Below are 20,310 nucleotides of genomic sequence, written 5' to 3'. Positions count from 1 at the left end.
TCACATGGCATTGCTTCTGCTTCTCGATTGGGATGACTAAAACTTTGGAAGCCATCCAAGCAGCACGCAGAGAGATAACAAGCATCCTTGTTTTCATGTAAATACAGATGCTTGTACGGACAACACAAGCCTGTGCATGTGAATATTTATGCCTGGGAAATGAGGCCTTGTTTGCATGGGAGACCTGACCAGGAAAGCTAATCTGGAATAAATATTCTGCTAAAACTATTCTTGGGTAATTTCAGGCTTCCCCAGAATAATTCCCTGAGGACTCTGTGCAGGAATAAAAGAAAATGTTATTATGGAATAAGCATTGCACGCCCAAAGCAAATAGCAGGTCTGGAATAAGGTCATTTTAATTTGGAATAAAAGTGTCTACATGGGATAGCGATGCTTGTGCATGTCTCCAGGTAGACAAGTCCGCAGAAGGAGCACAGGCGTGGTTGCAATAAAAAGCTATTTGAAATCAGGATATCTGAAGCTGCTCCATCTGCATTGGCTGTTTTATAGCTTCTTATAGGTACAAGCAAGGCTTTCTAAAAGACAGCATGATCCCTTTTCCCACCCCTTATATAAGGTGGGAAACATAGGCTGGTTTCCCAGGGGGGAAGATTTTCAGGCTGCTTTATTAGGGCAGTTTTCTGTCTGGCCCTGGTATCAGGACCTGGCTGGAGAGGTCCCTTGTCATTGGAGTGTGCTCAGGCCTTGCAGGTGCATACCCTTTGTCTCCTGAATAACTCTTTCCCATAGAGAAGACCTTCTTCCATTCTCATTTGCACTGTTTTTTTCTTTGATCTTTCCATTTGGAGAGCAGAGGACCCAATCTTGGAGTATGCTGAACGCAGCCCTGGCTGATACGAAACCATTTGCATATTTGCATTGCACCCCATTGCCTAACCCCCTTTCTACACAGCCCAGAACATGATTTCCCCTTGCATTCATATTTTCCCCCACTGTGACTGTACACACCAAGCGGGCTTTCAGATGACACCTCATTATCCATTCCTGGTTTCCAGAGGCATCCCATATATAAAAGTGAGAGGTAAGTTTGCAGATGTCAGGTTGTGAATAGCTCCATGGCCAAGATAATAAAAAATACCCATCCCAAGCAACAGCATGAGCATTGAGAGAGAAACAGAGAAAGAGAGAGAGAGAGAGATACACACTCATTGAAAGCCATTCAGTAGGTTTGGTGTGAAAAGCACTTCAAAGATATTCTCTGTGTAGAAATCAGTAATCACTTCAAAAGCCATTATAGGTCTAATAGTTTGTAAAAAGAAAAAAAAATTGGAGAGAATTGAATCATCAATACACAGCCTGTTGCATGTTTTCTTTTTAATGTGGACTGTCCTAAAAAGGAAGACATATTTTAAACACGAGACATGCCATAAGGTTACAGAAGTACAGTCATTTATCAATCCAGGGAGGACATGCCGATGTCTCAGGGTGTGTATAAAAGGCCCCCCCTGCAACTTACTGATAAAAAGCTTAGCTCCATTTCATGGCTTATCTGAAGTTGAAAGAAATGGGTCCTCATGCCAAACAGTTTTTTTTTTTTTTTCTAATGAGCTAAATGAGAGAGAGAGAAAGATAACTTTAAACTCGAACACAGCAGAACCAGTTTAACCCATTGCGATGTTCAGCTATGTTTTCTGCTTCATCAGGAAGCACCCTGTGGTGAGACATGTGTTGAAAGAGAAAAGATGTGAGGAGCTGGCCTCCTTTATAGATGAGAAGATTAATTAAAATAAAATCACTTAGCCAGATGTCTTATTGTTGAGAAAACACGCTTGCAAGGTATGACAGTGCACATATGCAAGCGGAGAGTGGCGCATGGCGAATCAGTTTGATTTCCTTGCATTTGTAGGGAGGACCCATATCTGGTATGAGTTAGATGAAGCTGATTCTTGCAGATACTCAAGGAATACAGATCTTATTTCTGCTACAGATTAAGAACTGCAGGCCTGTTGTTTTTGCATTCAGTAGATCACAGGAGGTAGTTGATTTAGTGGTTAGAAATAAATTATCTGGCAATGTATTTGTTTTCCCCTTTCCTGTTAATAAAATGCTTTGAAGCCAAGCCTGATTTTTTGCAAATGCCGTTACACTACATTTGCCAGCTGATAGCAGAGCTTTTCAGTCTATGGAGGTTTTGTGGTCCGGTTGCTTTGGATAACTCGTTTAAAAGCACCTGCATGAGTTAGGAGTCAAAAGTCCATTAAAAAAGCAAGTTAGCCACTAAGAAGCACGCATGTCATATCCTTTGGGCAAAAGGATATGTAACTTTTTATAACCTTGGCATAGTATTGCATATCAGAGTGTCCTGCAATCTTTGATGTGCTTATCCTCACAACACCTTTGTGAAATGAGGCAGTTTTACCACCTCTGTTGTACAGGAGGTAAACCGAGGCACAGCCCCACTGCTGCTTGGGACCATCTCTAACTGGTGCAAGTACATACAGTTCCCATTCATGTCACAACACCGAAGTGAAAAGTCCACTGGAAAAGAACGGGGCTGTTGTTAAAATTAACTCCCACCTCTTCCTCTACGTATTGTGTTTCCAAATGCATTTTAAAAGTGGTGCCGGATCCAGAGGGTACAAACCCAGTTCAAACAGATGGGGCTTAAGCAGGACCATGTCCAGTCTCAAGAGATGTACTGAAATCAATATGAACTCCCATATCGTGTCTCCCATGACCACAAGGGTGAGGATCTAAAAAAACTCTACTTACACTCCCAACTTTTTCTTGTTGGACTCTGTTGCCTTTTGCTCCGTATCTGCATAGCACTGAGCACATTGCAGTCCCTGTCTTGTTTGGTCTACTGGATGCCACAGGAATACTAATTCTCTCCTAAGAAGAGTGGTGGGTGTCCCCCAGAGCAGGTATACACATAGAGAGGGCATCCAAACCACGTGTCTCAAAAGGCCTCGATCCGTTGTTCTAGTTTCAGCAGTGATGGGTATACAGTATTCCTTCAGAGCCTAAAGTGAAAGGTGCAGTGATATGAGCTGTGAATAACTGGATAGTAGGGATGGGAAGAACCTCATGCGGTGACCTATTGCAATGCCCTGCTCAAGGCAGGGTTATCTTTGAATATACCGCCCTGGGCAAGGGTCTGTCCAACCACTCTTGATCATTTCCAAGGACAGAGAGTCCACCACTTCTCTAGATAGCCTGTTTTAGTGTTTGTGGCTTTCATAGAAAATTCTTCCTAATCTCCAGCCTAAATTTCCTCTGCTGCAGCTCTTGGCTCATATACAGCTTCCGGATCCTCCTTGTTCCCTTTTTTTAAGATAGCTACTACGTTTGATCCCTTCCAATCACCTGGGACATCTATCAACGAATATAACCAAAGGCTCTGAAATAACCTCAACCAATTCCTTCACTAGCTGAGGGTGGATCCCATCTGGCCTTGCTGACTTGACAGCATCTAGCTTTTTAAAGTATTACCTAACCTGTTTTTCTACTGCTTTAGCCTCTTTATCTCTTTCACTATTTTTGCTGCCAACTGCCCTTGTCATCTGGTAGCCACCCCTATTTGTGAAGACCGAAACTAAAAAGGCATTAAACACTTCAGCCTGGTTTGCATAGCTAGATTGCCTTCTGCCGTCCATACGGGGCCTATGGTTTCTTTGGTCTTCCTCTTGACATGCTTATAGATTCCTTTTTTAGTGCTATTTATGTCCACTGCTAGTTGCTGCTCAAATTGTCCCTTGACCTTCCTAACTTTCTCCCTGAGCACCCATGCACTATTCTTACAATCTTCCTTAGTAATATAAACACATTTCCAATTTTAACAGGATTTTGTTTTGAGTTTCAACTCCTTGAAGTGATTGCCGTCCAGCCAGGCTGGTCTCCTGTTGCATTTCCTATTCTTCCATTGCATTGGGATAGCTGGTTCCTGCTCCCTTAAAAGGGCCTCTTTAAAGTACAGCCAACTCGCCTGGACTCATAGATTTCATAGACATTAGGGCTGGAAGGGACCTTCCTCCCATGGGATCCCATTCACAAATTCCCTAAATTTATTAATGAACTATGGAGGGTGCTCTCCATCCAGCTCGTGGCAATGGGAGTAAGGATTGAACTAGTTTTAACCTGGATTGCTGGGATGACCTCTAGATCATGGATGATTTAATTTTCCTGCAGCAGAATGGTCCCCGGCACTTCGGATAATAAATCTTAAAAAAGCAGATTCCTATTCGTTTGGGCATTTGTCTGCCTGCCGAGTCACTTGCCTACATTTTTGTCCCAATCACAGTAGTTATCATATCCATAGATCAAAGTTTTGCTTTTGTAAATTTTCAAACAGATACCAATAGAGTTGAATGAAGCATAACACAGAACAGAAACCCCCATTTTGCCTGCACAAGTGTGGATGATCAACACACAAATGTAGGAGAGTTGATGTGTTCTGAAACTTCAGATTTAAAATGGGATTATTATAATGCATTCAAATTCCTAACCTGTTAAATACCATTTGTGGTTAGCTCAGAAGTAAATCATTTCCATAAACAATCACTTCCATTCTTCGTTACCAGTCGTCGACACAAATAGTACCTCCACTTATGAAAGGCCAGTGAGATTAAATATAGTTCCAAGTCAGTGGATAATACAGGGAAAATATTTCAGGGATCCACTGAGGCTTTGCTACAAGCCCTGATCAAGGAGGAGTTGATAGCTACACTGATCCAGGATCAAGAAAAGGGACTTTTGACTGTGATCCATTATTTCTCCCTAGTTTTGCATGGAAGGCAACGTGTACTAGCTGGGTTGGATGGTGTCTTGAGCTGGCAGAACCAAGACCAGTCTTGGCTGAGTGTGAAGAGGGCAGTGAATTGCTCTGGGAAAAGGAGCGATGACTCCCAACCTCCCCAAAGCAAAGAAGTGTGTGCAGTTGGCAGAACCAAGACCAGTCCACCCCACCATCCCCAGTCCCTATGGAGGCTGCTGTCCTTCTGACTCATGCAGCAATTGGCCAACAATAAATGGTGCATGTGGTATGATAGACTATATTTATGGGCCCGCTGTTCTGCACCCAGCAGTGCACTCACAGCTTCTTCCCAGTGAGGCACCTCATCAGGTCCCAACTAAAAGCAATACAGTAGGTTGCCCCCACAAGCAGTCCCTTTGTTTTTCAAGGGACTCACTTGAAAGTGTTTTGCAGATTGGAACTGATGTTCCTTGGGGAAGGTGGACGTGGGGTGGAATGCCTCATAGGCTGAGCATAACAAAAGTAGACAGGAGAGGAGACTCGGATGTAGATAAAACACTGTGGACTTGTTTACACATGCATTTAAATCCGGTGAGCTATAACTAGGCTTTTCGGGGGAAGGGGAAGATGAGGGCAGAGGAAGCATTGGACTGCCAAACCAAGCAACAGCCACAACTGCAGCCCAGCCTAGGCTGACGAGTGGAGCATATACACATGTAAGCGACACGGGCCAGGGTAATGCTAAAAGTAGGGGGCCAGTGCACACACACATCCACAGGAGGCCTCAAATGCCTCTACACAAACGCTCGTAGTATGGGAAACAAGCAGGAGGAACTCACCCTCCTGCTAGCTGACACCAACCCAGACATAGTGGGGATCCCTGAAACGTGCATGACTGAGCGGTGAATATCAAGGGCTATAGGCTGCACAGGAGGGACAGGACAGGGAGGAAAGGCGGGGGTGTGGCGCTCTACATTAAGGAGGAATACACATCCTCACCAGGTAGCACAGAGTCAGAGGAGGGGCGCACGGAAGTGCTCTGGGTTAGAATACAAGGCAGTCGCAGGGAAAGAGACTTAACGGTGGGGTCTACTACAGACCACCCGACCACGGGGAACAGCTCGACCAGGAATTCTTAAGGCAGCTCACGGAGGTCGTTAGGTCAAAGGACTTGGTCATCATGGCTGACCTGAACTTTCCAGACATCTGCTGGGAAGAGCAGTCAGCCAGGGCTGACCGCTCACGTAGGTTCCTAGCCAGAATGCAGGGCCTCCATCTACCCAGGAGGTGCACAGCCCCAGCGGGGGGGACGCCTTGTTGGTCCTGGAGCTGGCCACAGGTGACAACCTGGTGAGAGGGCTGTGGGTGCTCAAACACTTGGGTGACAGCGATCATTGCCTGCTGGGTTTCACCATCCAGCGCAAGGTAGCAAAGGCCGGCAGCAAGGCAACAGCCCTAGATTTCAGGAGGGCGGACTTCAATGAGCTAAGGAGAACAGTCGGGGAAGCGCTGAGGTCCTCGAGGGGAGGGGAGCCGGGTGTCCAAGGAGAGTGGTCGCTCCCTAAGGATCCTCCAAGCCCAAATGGAGGTAATCCAAACATGGATCAAAGGGAGCAGGAGGGCACAAAAGCCCCCATGGCTCACCAAAAACATCCAAAAATATCTCCTAGCTAAAAGGGGGGCGCACACCCAATGGCAGGTAGGGGCCATCCCCAGGGAGGACTACACTGCGGTTGCTCGGGGATGCAGGGGGGTGGTCAGGAAGGCCAAGGCAGAGATGGGATAAGGAGTAGCTTCCCGGATCAAGGACAACAAGAAGTCCTTTTTTAAATACATAGCGGGCAAAAAGAAGTTACCAGGTAACGTGGGACCCCTGCAAGACATGCTAGGAAATTTGGTCATCACACCAGACAACAAAGCTAACCTATTTAACAACTTCTTTGCCTCCAGTTTCCTGAGCAGGGACCAGATCAGCTCCACCAGACCCTCCTCAGGCCCCAGGGGAGGCACACCAAGGTCATGGGTCAGGGAGGATCTAGTCAGGGAACTTCTGGAGGGACTGGATGTATTTAAATCAGCTGGTCCAGACAATCTTCACCCCTGAGTACTGAGGGAATTGGCTGAGGTCACAGCGGGACCCCTGGCACGGCTTTACAAGCACTCGTGGTGCTCTGGTGTGGTGCCAGAGGACTGGAAGAGGGCCATCGTGGTTCCCATCTTCTAAAAAGGGAGGAAGGAGGACCTGGGAAACTATAGGCTGGTTAGTCTTACCTCAATCATGGGCAAGCTTTTTGAGAAAATTATTTTGGTGCATATCCATGAGGGGCCAGCAGGGGAGATTATGCTTCAGGGCAATCAACACGGGTTCATTAGTGGCAGGTCTTGTCAGACCAACCTGGTGACCTTCTATGACAAGGTCACCAAATCCTTAGGCACAGGGGTAGCAGTGGATATAGTCTTTCTGGACTTTCGGAAGGCCTTTGACACTGTTTCGCACCCCATTCTCAGTAAAACACTAGGGGACTGTGGTGTCAACACCCACACAGTCAGATGTGTTGCCACCTGGCGGGAGGGCCGCACCCAGAGAGCGGTGGTGGACAGGTCATTTCCCACCTGGAGGGACGTGGGCAGTGGAGTTCTGCAGGGCTCGGTACTCGGGCCCGCACTGTTCAACATCTTCATCAGTGACTTGGACAAGGGGGTAAATGGCACCCTGTTCAAATTCACTGAAGACACTAAGGTGTGGGGGGATGTGGGCATGCTAGAAGGGAGGGACAGGGTGCAATCAGACCTAGACAGGTTACAGGGGTGGGTGGATAAGAACAGGATGGGATTCAACACTGACAAGTGCAAGGTGCTGCACCTGGGGAGGAAGAACTAGCATCATACCTACAGGCTGGGGAGCTCCCTTCTCTTCAGGGCAGAGGCAGAAAAGGATCTTGGAGTCATCATTGATGCCAAGATGAACATGGGCCGGCAGTGTGGGGACGCGGTCAGGACAGGCCAACCGCACCTTGTCCTGCATCCACAGATGCATCTCGAGCAGGTCCAGGGAGGTGATCCTCCCCCTCCATGCGGCACTGGTCAGGCCGCAGTTGGAGGACTGCGTCCAGTTCTGGGCGCTGCACTTCAGGAGGGATGTGGACAGCATGGAGAGGGTCCAGAGGAGGCCACTCGTATGATCAGGGGGCAGCAGGGCAGGCCTACGAGGAGAGGCGATGGGACCTGAACCTCTTCAGTCTCCACAAGAGAAGGCCGAGGGGGATCTAGGGGCCTGTTACAAACTAGTCAGGGGGGACCAGCAGGCACTGGGGGAGTCCCTGTTCCCCCGAGCACTGCCAGGGGTGACCAGGAATAATGGTCACAAGCTGGCAGAGGGCAGGTTTAGGTTAGATATCAGGAGGCGTGACTTCACTGTCAGGGCAGCTAGGGTCTGGAACCAGCTTCCAAGAGAAGTGGTGCAGGCTCCTACCCTGGGGGGGTTTAAGAGGAGGCTGGATGAACGCCTTGCTGGGGTCGTTTGACCCAGTACTCTTTCCTGCCATGGCAGGGGGTCGGACTTGATGATCTGCTCAGGTCCCTTCCGACCCTAGAAACTATGAAACTATGAAAGTATTTACATGTGCCTTAATTTAATGCTTCTTTCCTTAAGGTGCATTGAAGTGACTTAGCGGTGTGTCTACATGTGGATGTACTACTGAGCACTAAGGTGCATTAGATTTTTGCATGAAAAGTAGAGACACATTAGCACATATGGAGATGCACTAATGTGCGTTAATGTGGTGTGTATCCGTTGACTTGTTAATACACGTTAGCACCTCTACAAGTGAGCTAATGCGACTTAGCTATTCACACCTAAGTTTGATACCTGCTTTATGCAGGTATCAAATTTAGGCTCACATCGCCTTAAATCTCCATTTTTAAGGTGCACTAACAGTGCACAGGTGGAGACATGGACCCTTAATGCACCTTAAAATGGCAATTTTAGGTTAAGCCCATTTAAAAGAGGCCCATGTAGGCGCACTGCATTGTGGGGAAGTTCACAGCACTGCATTAGTAACATACCACCCAGCTCTCTTTTGTGACATAATTAGAAGAGAGAATAGAAACAGGGAAGATTCACAGAGTTAAGGAAGATTAAAACATTTCCCCCTGAAATCTTACTCTTTTTGACTGTGCCCTTTCAGGACCATCAAGAACAGACTGAATACAAACAAGAAGGGGGTAAAACTCGCTTATCACAAGCAATTAGACAACTTTGTACCATTCTGTTTGCCTCACCGGGCATCTGTTATATAGTTTCACTACCAAACATAAACAAATTAGTGCAATATATTTAAAGTTGTCTAACATTTGGCGGATGCTTTATGCATATGCACACCAGTTTCAAGGCTTCTCATGATGTTTATGAAGCAGTATGTCTGTTTTGCCAAATATAGTCTCTCTCTGCTAAACATCTGCTTTCTATACTGAACAGTGCCTCTCAACACAGGGAGCTCTTAACATCTCCTTGATCAGTGCAGGAGTTACTGGATTTATGCCAGGAAAATAAAAAGACCCTTATAGAAGCGATGCACTGAACATACACTGCAAAGACATATGCAGCCACCAGGCTTCCCTTTTAATTTAATTTTGTTTCTTAATTTATTTTTTTTTAAAGCTGTATGGATTGAATTTACAGTGATGCAAACTGAAACAGGATACAGGAACATCCTGTCTGGATCTGCAAGAGGAATTGCATCCAGGCAGCTAGAAAGCAGGCAGGGGCATTATTTTAATCAGCGGTAGTTCTAAATAAATGGGTGTTAGTTTTGTCTACAGCCACCTATACTTTTTTGGCAGAAAAAAAGGGTTTGAATGTCTGATATGGTTAACCCTGAGAGTACGGGCATGTGAACAGTTGACCACGTATGAGCTGCTTCTTGGTCACCATCCATTTGCGTGCTGCTATCCAGAGGTAAGTCGAAGTTAAATCATGGTAGATCAGCCTTCGGTGAAAAAGGCCGAGCTGGATTAACTCTTGAGAGGACCCTAGGCAAACAAACTTATGGGGCCCTACTTTTTTCACTCAATAATTATAATATGTAAAATAAGCTCAACTGGGCCCCTTCTTCACTTAGGGCCCTGGGCATTGCCTGGTTTGCCTATGTATTAATTAAGCCCAGGAAAAAGGAACAAGTTACTGTGATTTAGCCTCCCCTTACCATGAGATAAGTGTGTGCACATGGGCAGTTACCAAAGAGCCGCTGACACACTGAAAAAACACTTTCCTCTTTCGCCCAGTGATCCTTTGCTTGTACATCCATCTCTGAATTACTTTCCCAATGTTATAATTTGTTGCATGAAACCTTTCTTTACTAAACCAAGGGTTAGAGTAATGTCTCAATGGACCTAATTAGCACATTGCCTCACCTAAACTTCGGGCTGGCTCTAAGTTTGGTTACACTACTTAGCTGCTCATGTAACTCCACCTCTGTGTGTGCTAGTAGTGCAAGTAGTGCTAATAGTGCAAGCCAGACCTCTAAATCCAAATCCGAACTCCTTGCTGTGGCAAAATTCTTTCCAAAACTCTTAAAAACCCCAGACATAATGTTGGGCTTTTCCTGCCTTACCCTGTCAGCAAGACTACGCGATCAATACATTGCATTTTAGCTAATGGCTTCAAAACCCCAATCCCACACGGACGTTTGAGAGCAATAGTTACAGTAATTTGCATGTCTGAAAAGAAGTGCACAGAAGCCCCAGACGCCACCATTTATTCAAAGACACCTATATTTTGCCTGGATGTTTCTTTTCTTCAATTACTGGTGAATGGGCTTTAATCTGTTAAAACTGCTGGAACAAAAAGAGAGAGAGAGAAAGCTATAGATAGCATTTCATTTTGTGAGCTGGCTGATACTTGCAAAAAGGCCAGGAGTAAATAAAAATTGTTGGCTAGGATTCCAGTGATTCTTCGCGATATAATATTTCTGCTGGATAAAGCCGGCCCCACTCAGAGCTCGAAAAACACCATCCATTTCAACCTTCGTGCGGGCCAGATAGTCTAACAGGAACCGCAGGACCAGGAATTAAAACTGAGTCTATTCCCAGCACTCCTCTGTGTATTGTGCCTTTATGACAGAAATCACCTGCGATAACTCCGTTTGGGTGGGTTTATTATTATTATGTTTTAAATAACTGCTGCGACGCTACAAAAATCAGATCCCTTTGAATTAAAATGAAAAAAGTCTGTAGCAAACCCATAATCGGGGTGACGGGTCAAATAGTACTGGCAATATCCCCAGTAATCATTAAGATTTGGACTGGACCTGAAGCTAGCCCTCTACGTATTAATAGCACTCCCCAAAATAATTGACTGGGATGCAGCTATGCTGTTGAGCTCCTGAGGCCAAATGTTATCAAAACTTTCTGGCATGCCCAGAGTACCACCTCCAGAGACTATACCCTCGTATATCTTTACTGAGAAAATAATTCACGTGCCCCAAAATTGTGTTTTCAAACTTCCAAAAGCAAAGGAAAAAAAAAAAAGCATTGTGACTTTAAATATCGACTGACAGTTTTTGGCTTGTGTCTCATATTACACACAGACGGCTCGCGTCTCTAAACACAAGTGAGGCAGCACCAGTAATATCTCAGGAGAGAGACATGAAGCCTCCTAAATGCCTTTATATTTTCATTCCTTAAGGGAGTAAAAAAAAAAGAAAAGAAAAAAAGAAAAGAAAAAAAAAAGCATTTGCATTCAATTTTCTCTATCCTAGGACCAAGACAGAAGTGGATCTGTCATATTTGGGAGTTGAACTTTGCAGACAGGCATTTTGGGTCTCTCTCTAACTTTTCCATGCACACACACGCACACACACACGCTGGCATACAAGGGGGTAAGCAAAGGGACAGAGTTTTATCAATACTTCGTTCCTGCCTGGTCATTTTTTGCTAAACTGGAAGCCTGCTTAAAAACACATTAAACAACAGACCTATACATTCACTTTTGCCATAGGGATGGGAGAAAAAGAAGGGTACTCACGCGGTGGAGATGTACTGTTTGGGAAACTCATAACTTATGCCTTCAACAGTGCCTTATGTATGCTGACGGTGTTTCTCCCCTGGTCAGGACCGGAGGCTGGATTGAAGACAACAGCTGGAAGGGCAGGAGAAAGCCGCTCTTGTTCAGGCACTTCTTGCCTAGTTCCTGACCTCTTTGCAACTGGAAAAGGAAACAGCACATGTGTCATTCTCTTTTGCCTCTGCAGCTCACATGGACGGGGAGGGGCACTCACGTTCAGATAGCAGGAACTGTTTACAAGTTTTCCCCATCGGATGTCTCTCAGCCCTCCACTCTTCGTCGTCAGCAACAAGTTGAAAGCCAAGGCTGCTTATTTCCCAAGCAAAATTTAACCTCACCTTTTTTAGATGCTCGTCCCAGGCATGACGGACACCCTTTTTTTCCCAAGTTGCAAATCTCTACGCTAAATAAATCGCTTCCAAAAATGCCTTGCATCAGCAGACAACCGCAGGGATGATTTAACAATAGGGCTTTCAATTTCCAGTCTGGTTTGGAGCCTCTGCAAGCTGGGGCTGTATCCATGTCTCTCTCTGTAACTGGTGTAAAACAGCAAGGACACCGCTGACAGCTTGAGTAGTGGTATAAAGGATATGAAAGCCTGGCCCACGGGTGCAAGAAAGATGAGCTTGCAGTTAAAGCTCAGGCTGAGATCCAGATGGGCATTTCCTTCCTCTGCCACAGGCTTCCTGGATGACCTTGGACATGACATTCAATCTCTCTGCACCTCAGTTGCCCATCTGCAATAAAGGGATTGATTGTACTACATTTCTCCTCTGCTTTTGCACCATGCCCAGCACAGAGGACAGTGAACTCAGTGGGAGCCTGTAGGCACACTCCAAATACAAGCAACATTCATAACACAGAAGTTAGAGCCAGGCTTTAGCCCAGAAGAAGAATCAATAAAACCTCAGTTCTTGTGTCCTGTGGACCAGCGTGATTTAACCACATGGCTTTAGCCTCAATGAGACCATAACAGTTTCCCTTAAGGGGTGGGAGAGGGCCAGGAAATTCAGAACCAAGCCTGAACCTCCTGCTTCCCCAGGCCTGGTTATGCAAAGGCATTGCAGCCTACTTCAGTGACCTGCTGCAGAAGACAACGCTTGTGTTCTTGGTTCGCAGTGTTTATTTAATAGCTCTCCGATGGAAATTGTGGTGACTTCATGCCAGCTCCAAATAACAGCTTCACTTGTGTGCACGGACACGCTAAATGGCTCGTGTCAGCACTTTGTGCCCTGGGCTCATGGGATTTAGAGAAATCGGGAGTACTTGGCAGTGCACAGAGCAAAGCGAAGTGAAAAACAGAGGTCCTGGATCCTCAGCAGGTTGAGGATGGATGAAAAGTGGTGCAGCGGCTTTGGCTAGCATTTAATGACGAAGACTTGGTAGTGTTTGCAGGATCCTTGGAATAGCGAGTAAAGGCTGACAAGCATCTGTCGTCATCTCCTGCTTTCCTGCTTATGGGTACAACGTGCTACATACTCAGATACCACCCTGGCCCTCCATCGCAGGAGCGCTGTCACCACAGGCTCCCCCAGAAGTGGTCCACTCATCCACCCTGGCAATCTTCAAAAAACCTCTTGACGCCCATCTTGCTGGGATCACTGGATCCCACGAGTCTTTCCTGCCCACATACAGTAGGGGCCGGACCCAACGATGTGTAAGGTCCCTTCAACCCCTAACAACTATGAAACAATGCTCTTGGCTTCAAATTCTGCCCCGCTTCCCATCCTCAGTCATATATTTGTGGAGCCCTGTAGAGGGGAAAAAGTCCTATATTACCATGATCTGCTCAGGTCCCTTCTGACCCTAGAAACTATGAAACCAGCCACAGCTTGGTGCAAGGACTGGAAGCTCCACATAATCTCTCTTTATTCTTCATCACGTGTATTACTATAATGCCTCGGGATCAAACATTGCCCGAACGATGAAGTCATGAAGCCTTGCTCAAAAATGTATGTGCCTGCCATTTTTGGCTCTTAGCACCTCACACTCTTTTGTGAACTTATCCTGGTTATACCCCAGGAGGGAAATACGTGCTGTTATCCCCTTGTTACAGATGAACAGCTGAGGCACAGAGACAGGCCACATTTACACAGGAAATAAGGACAGAAATGGAAGGAAAGGAAACAAGACCTGTGGCATTTGCCAGAGAGTCTGTGGGTCTAGGATTGACCTTCTTAGCCATCAATGGACTCATTTACAACCCTTTCCTTGACCCATGGGAGTGATGATCCTCAACTGTGATGATACAGTAAAGTTACCTTGCCTGGTAGCGCCAGGCTTGGTTGTACTGTTCATGTTAGCAAGTTATCACGGAGCCTAATAAGTGACTTGCTTAAGGTTACACAGGGAGTAGAAAGCAAACCTAGACTTTCCTAGGCGCAGAGACCGTTGGATCATCCTCCCCAGGCGTCCTGTTTCCCTACTGTGCAGGGCTGTGCGAAGGGTCGTACGGTCCCAGGAGGATTGGGGCTTGTTTTGCTATCTTGCTCCTGGCTGCAAGAGAACCACAGTGACTTTGGGACTTTTTCCACCGAAGTGTGGGAAAGACATAGCTCCTAATGGGCATGCTTCTTGAAGACCCTGGGAGAAAAATGCTCAGCAAAGAAAGTTGTAGCGTGTTCGCTCCCTCTGACCCAGTGCCAACAGCCCTGGGGGGACCAGAGACAGCAGAGGAATAGGGAGTCGAGGGGACCAACAATGCATCTGGTCATTCGTTTCTCCCTTGTCTGAACTCTACCCCTTGCAAACTGGAGTCGCTGCAGGCAATGAAAGCCAGAAGAGCAAAGGAAGCTAGAGAGAGCTCAAAGCACCTTTTGTCTGGTGTCTGCAGTGTCTGCAGGGAGGCCTCTGGACCTCTCTCACAACAACGCTGTATCGAGAAGGCTGTGCATGAATTTTGCAGCTCTTATGGGATACTATCTCACTCTCTTTGGTCTGCAGTCTCTTCCCTGCCTTGTGGAGGACATAGCAGTTTACTTGCTCTTGGCTGCAGTGTATATTTGTGCACCGACATCTGCCTCTGAGCAATGTATTCCTTTCTGAGAGCCCGGAAACTCATAAATGCGTCTTTCCCCCCAAATGATCACAGCACACGTTGGGATCTACTGCTCTGTTATAGATGGATAATGGCAGTGTGATGCTCACGTGGAAGTGTACACGCATATACACAGGCCTTTTTAACTGCCTCTGCACACCAATCTATCTCTATCAAAACTATTACTAACATCCCAAACCACCACACGGTTTTCTTTAGCCTCCAGTTTCTTCAGGTGAATCCCTTTTATACCATTGCAAAGAAGAGAGATCAGCTTTTTGCACTGAGAACTGCCCTTTCCCGGCACTTCTGTGGGGATAGTCCAGTAGAAACAAGAAACATAAAACAGTTAATATCTCACCACCTTGGAAACAGTGTGATGCTTTTTCGATATCAGATGCATGTAATCTTGGCATGTCCTTATCTCTTTTTCAGGAGGGCCCACTACTGTGAAAGCCAGAAAACCCCCAGTTTTCTTAGGGAAGAATTAGCCCCATGTTGCAGGTGGAGAATTGAAGTGTAGGTGAAGTGGCTTAATTAAGGTCAGACAGGAAACCAGGGATAAAACAAAATCCTGTGGACTATAGTCCAATGCTGTATGCCTCTTCTATTGAGATGTCGTTTGTACCTATATAATCCTCATTATCACAGAATCACTTAAGGTAATTCATTCTTGTGAGGAAGCCAGTGTATTGCCCCCACTTTGCAGGTGGGGGAACTGAGGCATAGTGAGAAGAGGTGACTTGCCAATGATAGCCTGGCAGGGAAATCTGTGGGAGAGCAAAGAAATGCACCAAGAACCTCTAGGTCCCAGGTTAGCATTTTACACCCCGATCTTTGCTTCCGCTCTTTCATTCACCTTGCATTGGAAGAGGAGTCCAGAATCCCCCAAGCAGGCCTGGGGATGGGCCCTTTGGAGAAGTTAAAAGGCACTGAGAACTGTGGCTTTATCAAGCCTCTTTCTTGCCAGAACACACTGCTCTGCTTAGGTGCTGGGTGTCTCAAAACAGTGGCCTCTTTGTGTTTCTGCCATCATGATTCCTGCTTACATAGACCTGTGCTGCTTTGCCACATATAAGGCATCAGTGGGAGCGTCTATATGAGCCACCCACTGTGCAGTTGTTACTACGTAGTCATTTAGTACTTGCGTACCCAAGTACTAAATGACAGTGAAGAGTAACCAGTGTTCCTGCGCAGTAGTGTCTTGGCACGATTCCCTAGTGACGCTCACTGTGCAGTAGCTCATTACTACTGGGCCGTAGCTCGTCACAAGTCATGTCTACATGAGACACTAACTGCGCATTAGCTTAATAACACTGTGCAGTAGCATAGCAGTTATTACCTGTGCGAAAAGCCTACAGTGCAGCATTATTAGGCTAATGCCCAGTAAGCATCGCTAAAAATTGTGCCAGTGTGACTGTGCAGTAACTCTAGTTACTGTGCATTCAGTTAGGAACTCTTACTAGAGGTACTAAACTAAATGTGCAGTAACTAGGGCACATTAATGAACAGGTAGGTGTGCCTACAACTGTGCAGTAGTGTTGAGTCATGGCTCATGCCCGATGATACTACCTGGCAGTAATAACAAGCTACTGCACAGTAAGTGTCTTGTATAGATGTGGTCACTGTGGGATGAATGATCCCCTGAGGATACTACCAACAAAGTGCCTCTCCTCAGAGTAAGAGGAGCTGGGATAAAGCTGGCAGATGGACCTTCTTCCAAACCCTCTAGTGTAGGCTGTAAGTGGGTGTGTCTACACATGCATTTACACTGGATTAAATTTACTGTGCAGTAAGTGGAAATAGGCCAGTGTCTACACGTGCACACATTACAGCACATTAACGCTGTGTGTGGACTGACCTGGGACTAAAGTTAGTCCCAGGTCAGTCCTCACGCACAGCATTACTGCGCAGTAAGTCTTCTACACGTGTTACTGTGCAGTAACTAATCGGGTGTAAATCTGATACCTGCATGATGCAGGAATCCAATTTATGCTTAAGTCAGTGCAGTGTAAGTCACCATATTTGCTGTGCAGTACAGGTATACACATGTAGACATGCACCCATACTGTGCAGTAATTTCAGTTACTGCACAGTAAATGTGCACGTGTACACATGCCCAGCAAGGTTCCCTCTAAGGTGCGTGTGTGCGTGGCTGCGCACAACTAAAAGTACAGCTGCGCAGCCTTTTCAAGGCCGTGCATGCATCAGGGCCAGGGAGTGGAGCAATTCCCCGGAGTCGGGAGAGCCCATGCCAGCCCCCCACCCCAGGCTCCATCCCTGCCTTGCCTCACCTCAGGGAGGAGCTGCTGCCTGCACCAGCGAGGCTCCGCTGGCCCCGGGACACTGTGGGACATGCCTTCTGAGGCCATGCTGGGGCAGGGGGCTGGCGCAGGCTGTGCTGGCTCTGAGGAAGCTCTCCACTCCCCAGCCCTGGTGCGGGGGAGCAGAGCACTTCCCTAGAGCCGGCGGAGCCTGCGCCAGGCTCCGGCTCCAGTCCTTGGCCCCAGCCTCTGTCCCCCAGCTCCAGCCCCTGGTCCCTGGCCCCCACCCCCAGCCTCCAGCCACCAGCCCCTGGCTTCAGCCCTCAGCCCCTGGCTTCTGGACCCCGGCCCCTGGCTCCAGCCCATAGCCCCTGGCCCCTGACCCCTGGTCCCCAGCCCCAGGCCCCCACCCTCAGCCTCCAGCCACTGGCCCCCAGCTCCAGCCTCCAGCCCCCAGTATCTGGCCCTAGCCTCCAGCTCCAGCCTCCAGCCTATGGCCCCAGTCCCCAGCCCTCAGCCCCTTCGGTAAGTGTCCCACACCGGACCGAGGCAGCGCGCTCACGGACCACTGCTCCTTCGAGGGAACATTGGTGCCCAGTGAGAACAGCCCCAAGGCTATTGAACTTATCTTAGAAGACATTGTTTGACTGCAGAATATGGGAACACTAGGATGACTTAAAGTCACCGTGTCTCCAGCACCCACAGCCACTCCCCTCTCATCACCAAGAAGCATGCCTGCATGGTTGTGCTGTTTGATGCTACTCTACTTCTAGGCAAGTGAATACATCATGTTACTCCAGGTTTTGCAAAGCAATACCTGACACTGCAGCTGTTGTTATACTAACAGGAAGGGAGTGCTTAAAGGAAAAATAAACCAAGGCTAAAAGGTCTCTAGCCAGGAAGCTGGAGGTCTGTCAGTGACGTGAAGTGGAAACAGAACTCCTAGGCCCTGTGGGATTACCGTGCTGAGACATAATGTTGGATTTGCAGCCACTGTATGCTGAGGAAAGATTCATTTAGCAGAATGGGATGAACTGGGGAGTACCAGGGAATGAACTACAGTGCCTGTTTATCTCATTAATGTGCAATAAAACTTTCATCCCAGGAAGGTGCTCACCCCAAATGCCATTGCCTCCTGGAAGAGAGGAATTATTATTTCATCACTGCCTAATTTGTGACTGACCTCAAGTAAAGCTGAGGGAAGAAAGGCTAGTGCTATAGCATTGAGGATTCGCAAGAGCTGTGAAATTAAGGCAGCAAATGGTTGGGTCCAGAGGTAGACCCTGGAGGGTGGGTTGCAGTGGTGCGGCCGCATCCCCCTTTGATTCCTGCTCTGCCCCAAATTTAAAACCAACCGCGTGACAGTGGCAGTGAGGGAGTCACTTGACTTCATGGGTCATTGTAATCTACCTGATTCCTCCTAAATGCCTCTTCTTGCAGGTATTAATGACCCTCCCCCTTTTTGACTTTCTGCTAATGAAGCTATTCTTTTTATCTGCAATCGTGCTATTAGCTGCTTCTCTGAATGTAGCTCCTATTTCGCAACCCTTCAGACTGCTTGAACTCCAGGTAGAACCATCAACTCAGGCATGGAAACATTAACTCAAATGAACATCAATTCAGGTGTGGAAATAACTTTCAGTGAAGCATTGGATGCACTGTCAAGATGCTCAAGAAGGCTAGATTTGGTTTTATGAATCTAAAAGAGATGTACATTTAATTCACAGATAGCAGGACTAAAAAAACAACATCTTTTGATTATTTTTGCATTGTTTATTGTGTTTTTATGTATAATCTATGTTACAGCAAATGACTGCGCATTTCAATAAAGTTATACTTGTTTTGCTTTGATTTGGAACTGAGTAATACAGCCCTAGGTGCCTAGCATGTTAATAAACCTTCTAGTTTCTTTTTACCTAGGGAAAAAGTGTGTTGTATTATATGTGATAATGCAACACATAACCTGTACTCTCCTTTTCAAAATCCTAGATCTGCCCATAGTTGTATCCCACCATGAAGAACTTAGAAAGGGCTGTTATCCTATTAATTCCCCTTCTCAAGTACATTTTATACTGTTTTTATAGAATCTTATAATCGTAGAAAAGGAGAGTTGAAGGGAGCTCAGGAGGTCGCATCTAGTCCAACCCCCTGCTCAAAACAGGACCAGCCCCAACTACATCATCCCAGCCAAGGCTTTGTCAAGATGGGTCTTCAATACCTCCAAGGGTGGAGCTTCCACCACCCCTCTGGGTGACCTGTTCCTGTGTTTAACTACCCTCCTAGTGAGAAAGTTTTCCCTAATATCCAACCTCAACTTCCCTCGCTGCAGCTTGAGCCCATTGCTCCTTGTCCTGTCACCTGCCCCCACTGAGACCAGCCCAGCTCCATCCTGTTTGCAACCCCCTGCAGGGAGGTGAAGGCTGCTATTCAATCCCCCCTCAGTCTTCCCTTCTGTGAATTAAATAAACCTAGTTCCTTCAGCCTCTCACCAGTCACGCCCTCAGCCTCCCAACCATTTTTGTTGCCCTCCATTGCCTCTCCAATGTGTTCACATCCTTTCTGTTGTGGGGGCTCAAAACTGGACACATGACTCCAGATGTGGCCTCCCCAGAGCTGAATAGAGGGGAAGAACCACTGCCCTCGATCTCGTGGGAATGCTCGACCAACGCAAATTTTGCCTTTTTTCTGCAGGAGAGAACAGTACGGTATGTCTGCTTGGTGATAAATACAGCCAGCCCTCTTCGATGTGTGCAGCCACTTCTGCTGGATACAGGGCAGGGATCTGTTTCCCGCTGCTCTCCCCACCCTGTGTTCAGCCCCTTACTTTTTGGAGTGGGAAGCATTTACTGCTCCTCAGTAAATCCCTGTCCAAGGATCTGGTTTTCTCCTGGATGAGCATTCAAGGGGCATGGAGGGCCTGATTTCTGTGGATTGTGTGTGTAGAATAGAAGCATAATCCAGCATGAAGTGTTGTTAATGGCAGCACTTAAGGTCATCAGGATTATTAGGTCTGGTTAGAATGTGATGTCTTTGGTGCAAGGAAGGGGTCTCTCTCCTTGTAGCAGTAAGACTTATTATTAATGAATTAATTCACAAGCCAGTATAAAGAGGCCTATTCAGGGGACATCAGAGCTACAGCATTCAGCTGCCATACTACAGCCTGAGACTACTTAACCATTCTGCAGGTGATAATCATACCCATGGTGAATTGCTCAGCCTTTATTTGAAGGAA

At 46.9% G+C, this 20,310-nt stretch overlaps 1 protein-coding gene across 3 annotated transcripts in view; it reads right to left on the bottom strand.

Moving 5' to 3' along the window:
- The window catches only part of GYPC (glycophorin C (Gerbich blood group)), a 66,280-nt gene extending 54,332 nt beyond the window's left edge, over positions 1 to 11,948 (bottom strand). For 2 of the 3 annotated variants that reach the window (XR_016442125.1, XR_016442126.1), the window contains exon 1: positions 11,739 to 11,918. Coding sequence is in view for 1 of the 3 variants with exons in the window: in XM_090046064.1 (XP_089902190.1) it covers positions 11,739 to 11,769 (31 nt within the window). In the remaining 2 variants the exon portion in view is untranslated. Of the gene's footprint in view, positions 1 to 11,738 lie in introns of all 3 variants that reach the window. The other variant, XM_090046064.1, reaches the window with a different exon arrangement.
- Between the last annotated feature and the right edge of the window lie 8,362 nt (positions 11,949 to 20,310).

Source organism: Crocodylus siamensis, chromosome 4, assembly GCF_052110815.1.
Source record: "Crocodylus siamensis isolate JL-2025a chromosome 4, ASM5211081v1, whole genome shotgun sequence".
NCBI classification, from domain to species: Eukaryota; Metazoa; Chordata; order Crocodylia; family Crocodylidae; genus Crocodylus; species Crocodylus siamensis.
Note: the sequence above shows the minus strand (reverse complement) of the source record. Positions and strands in the feature narration are given on the sequence as shown.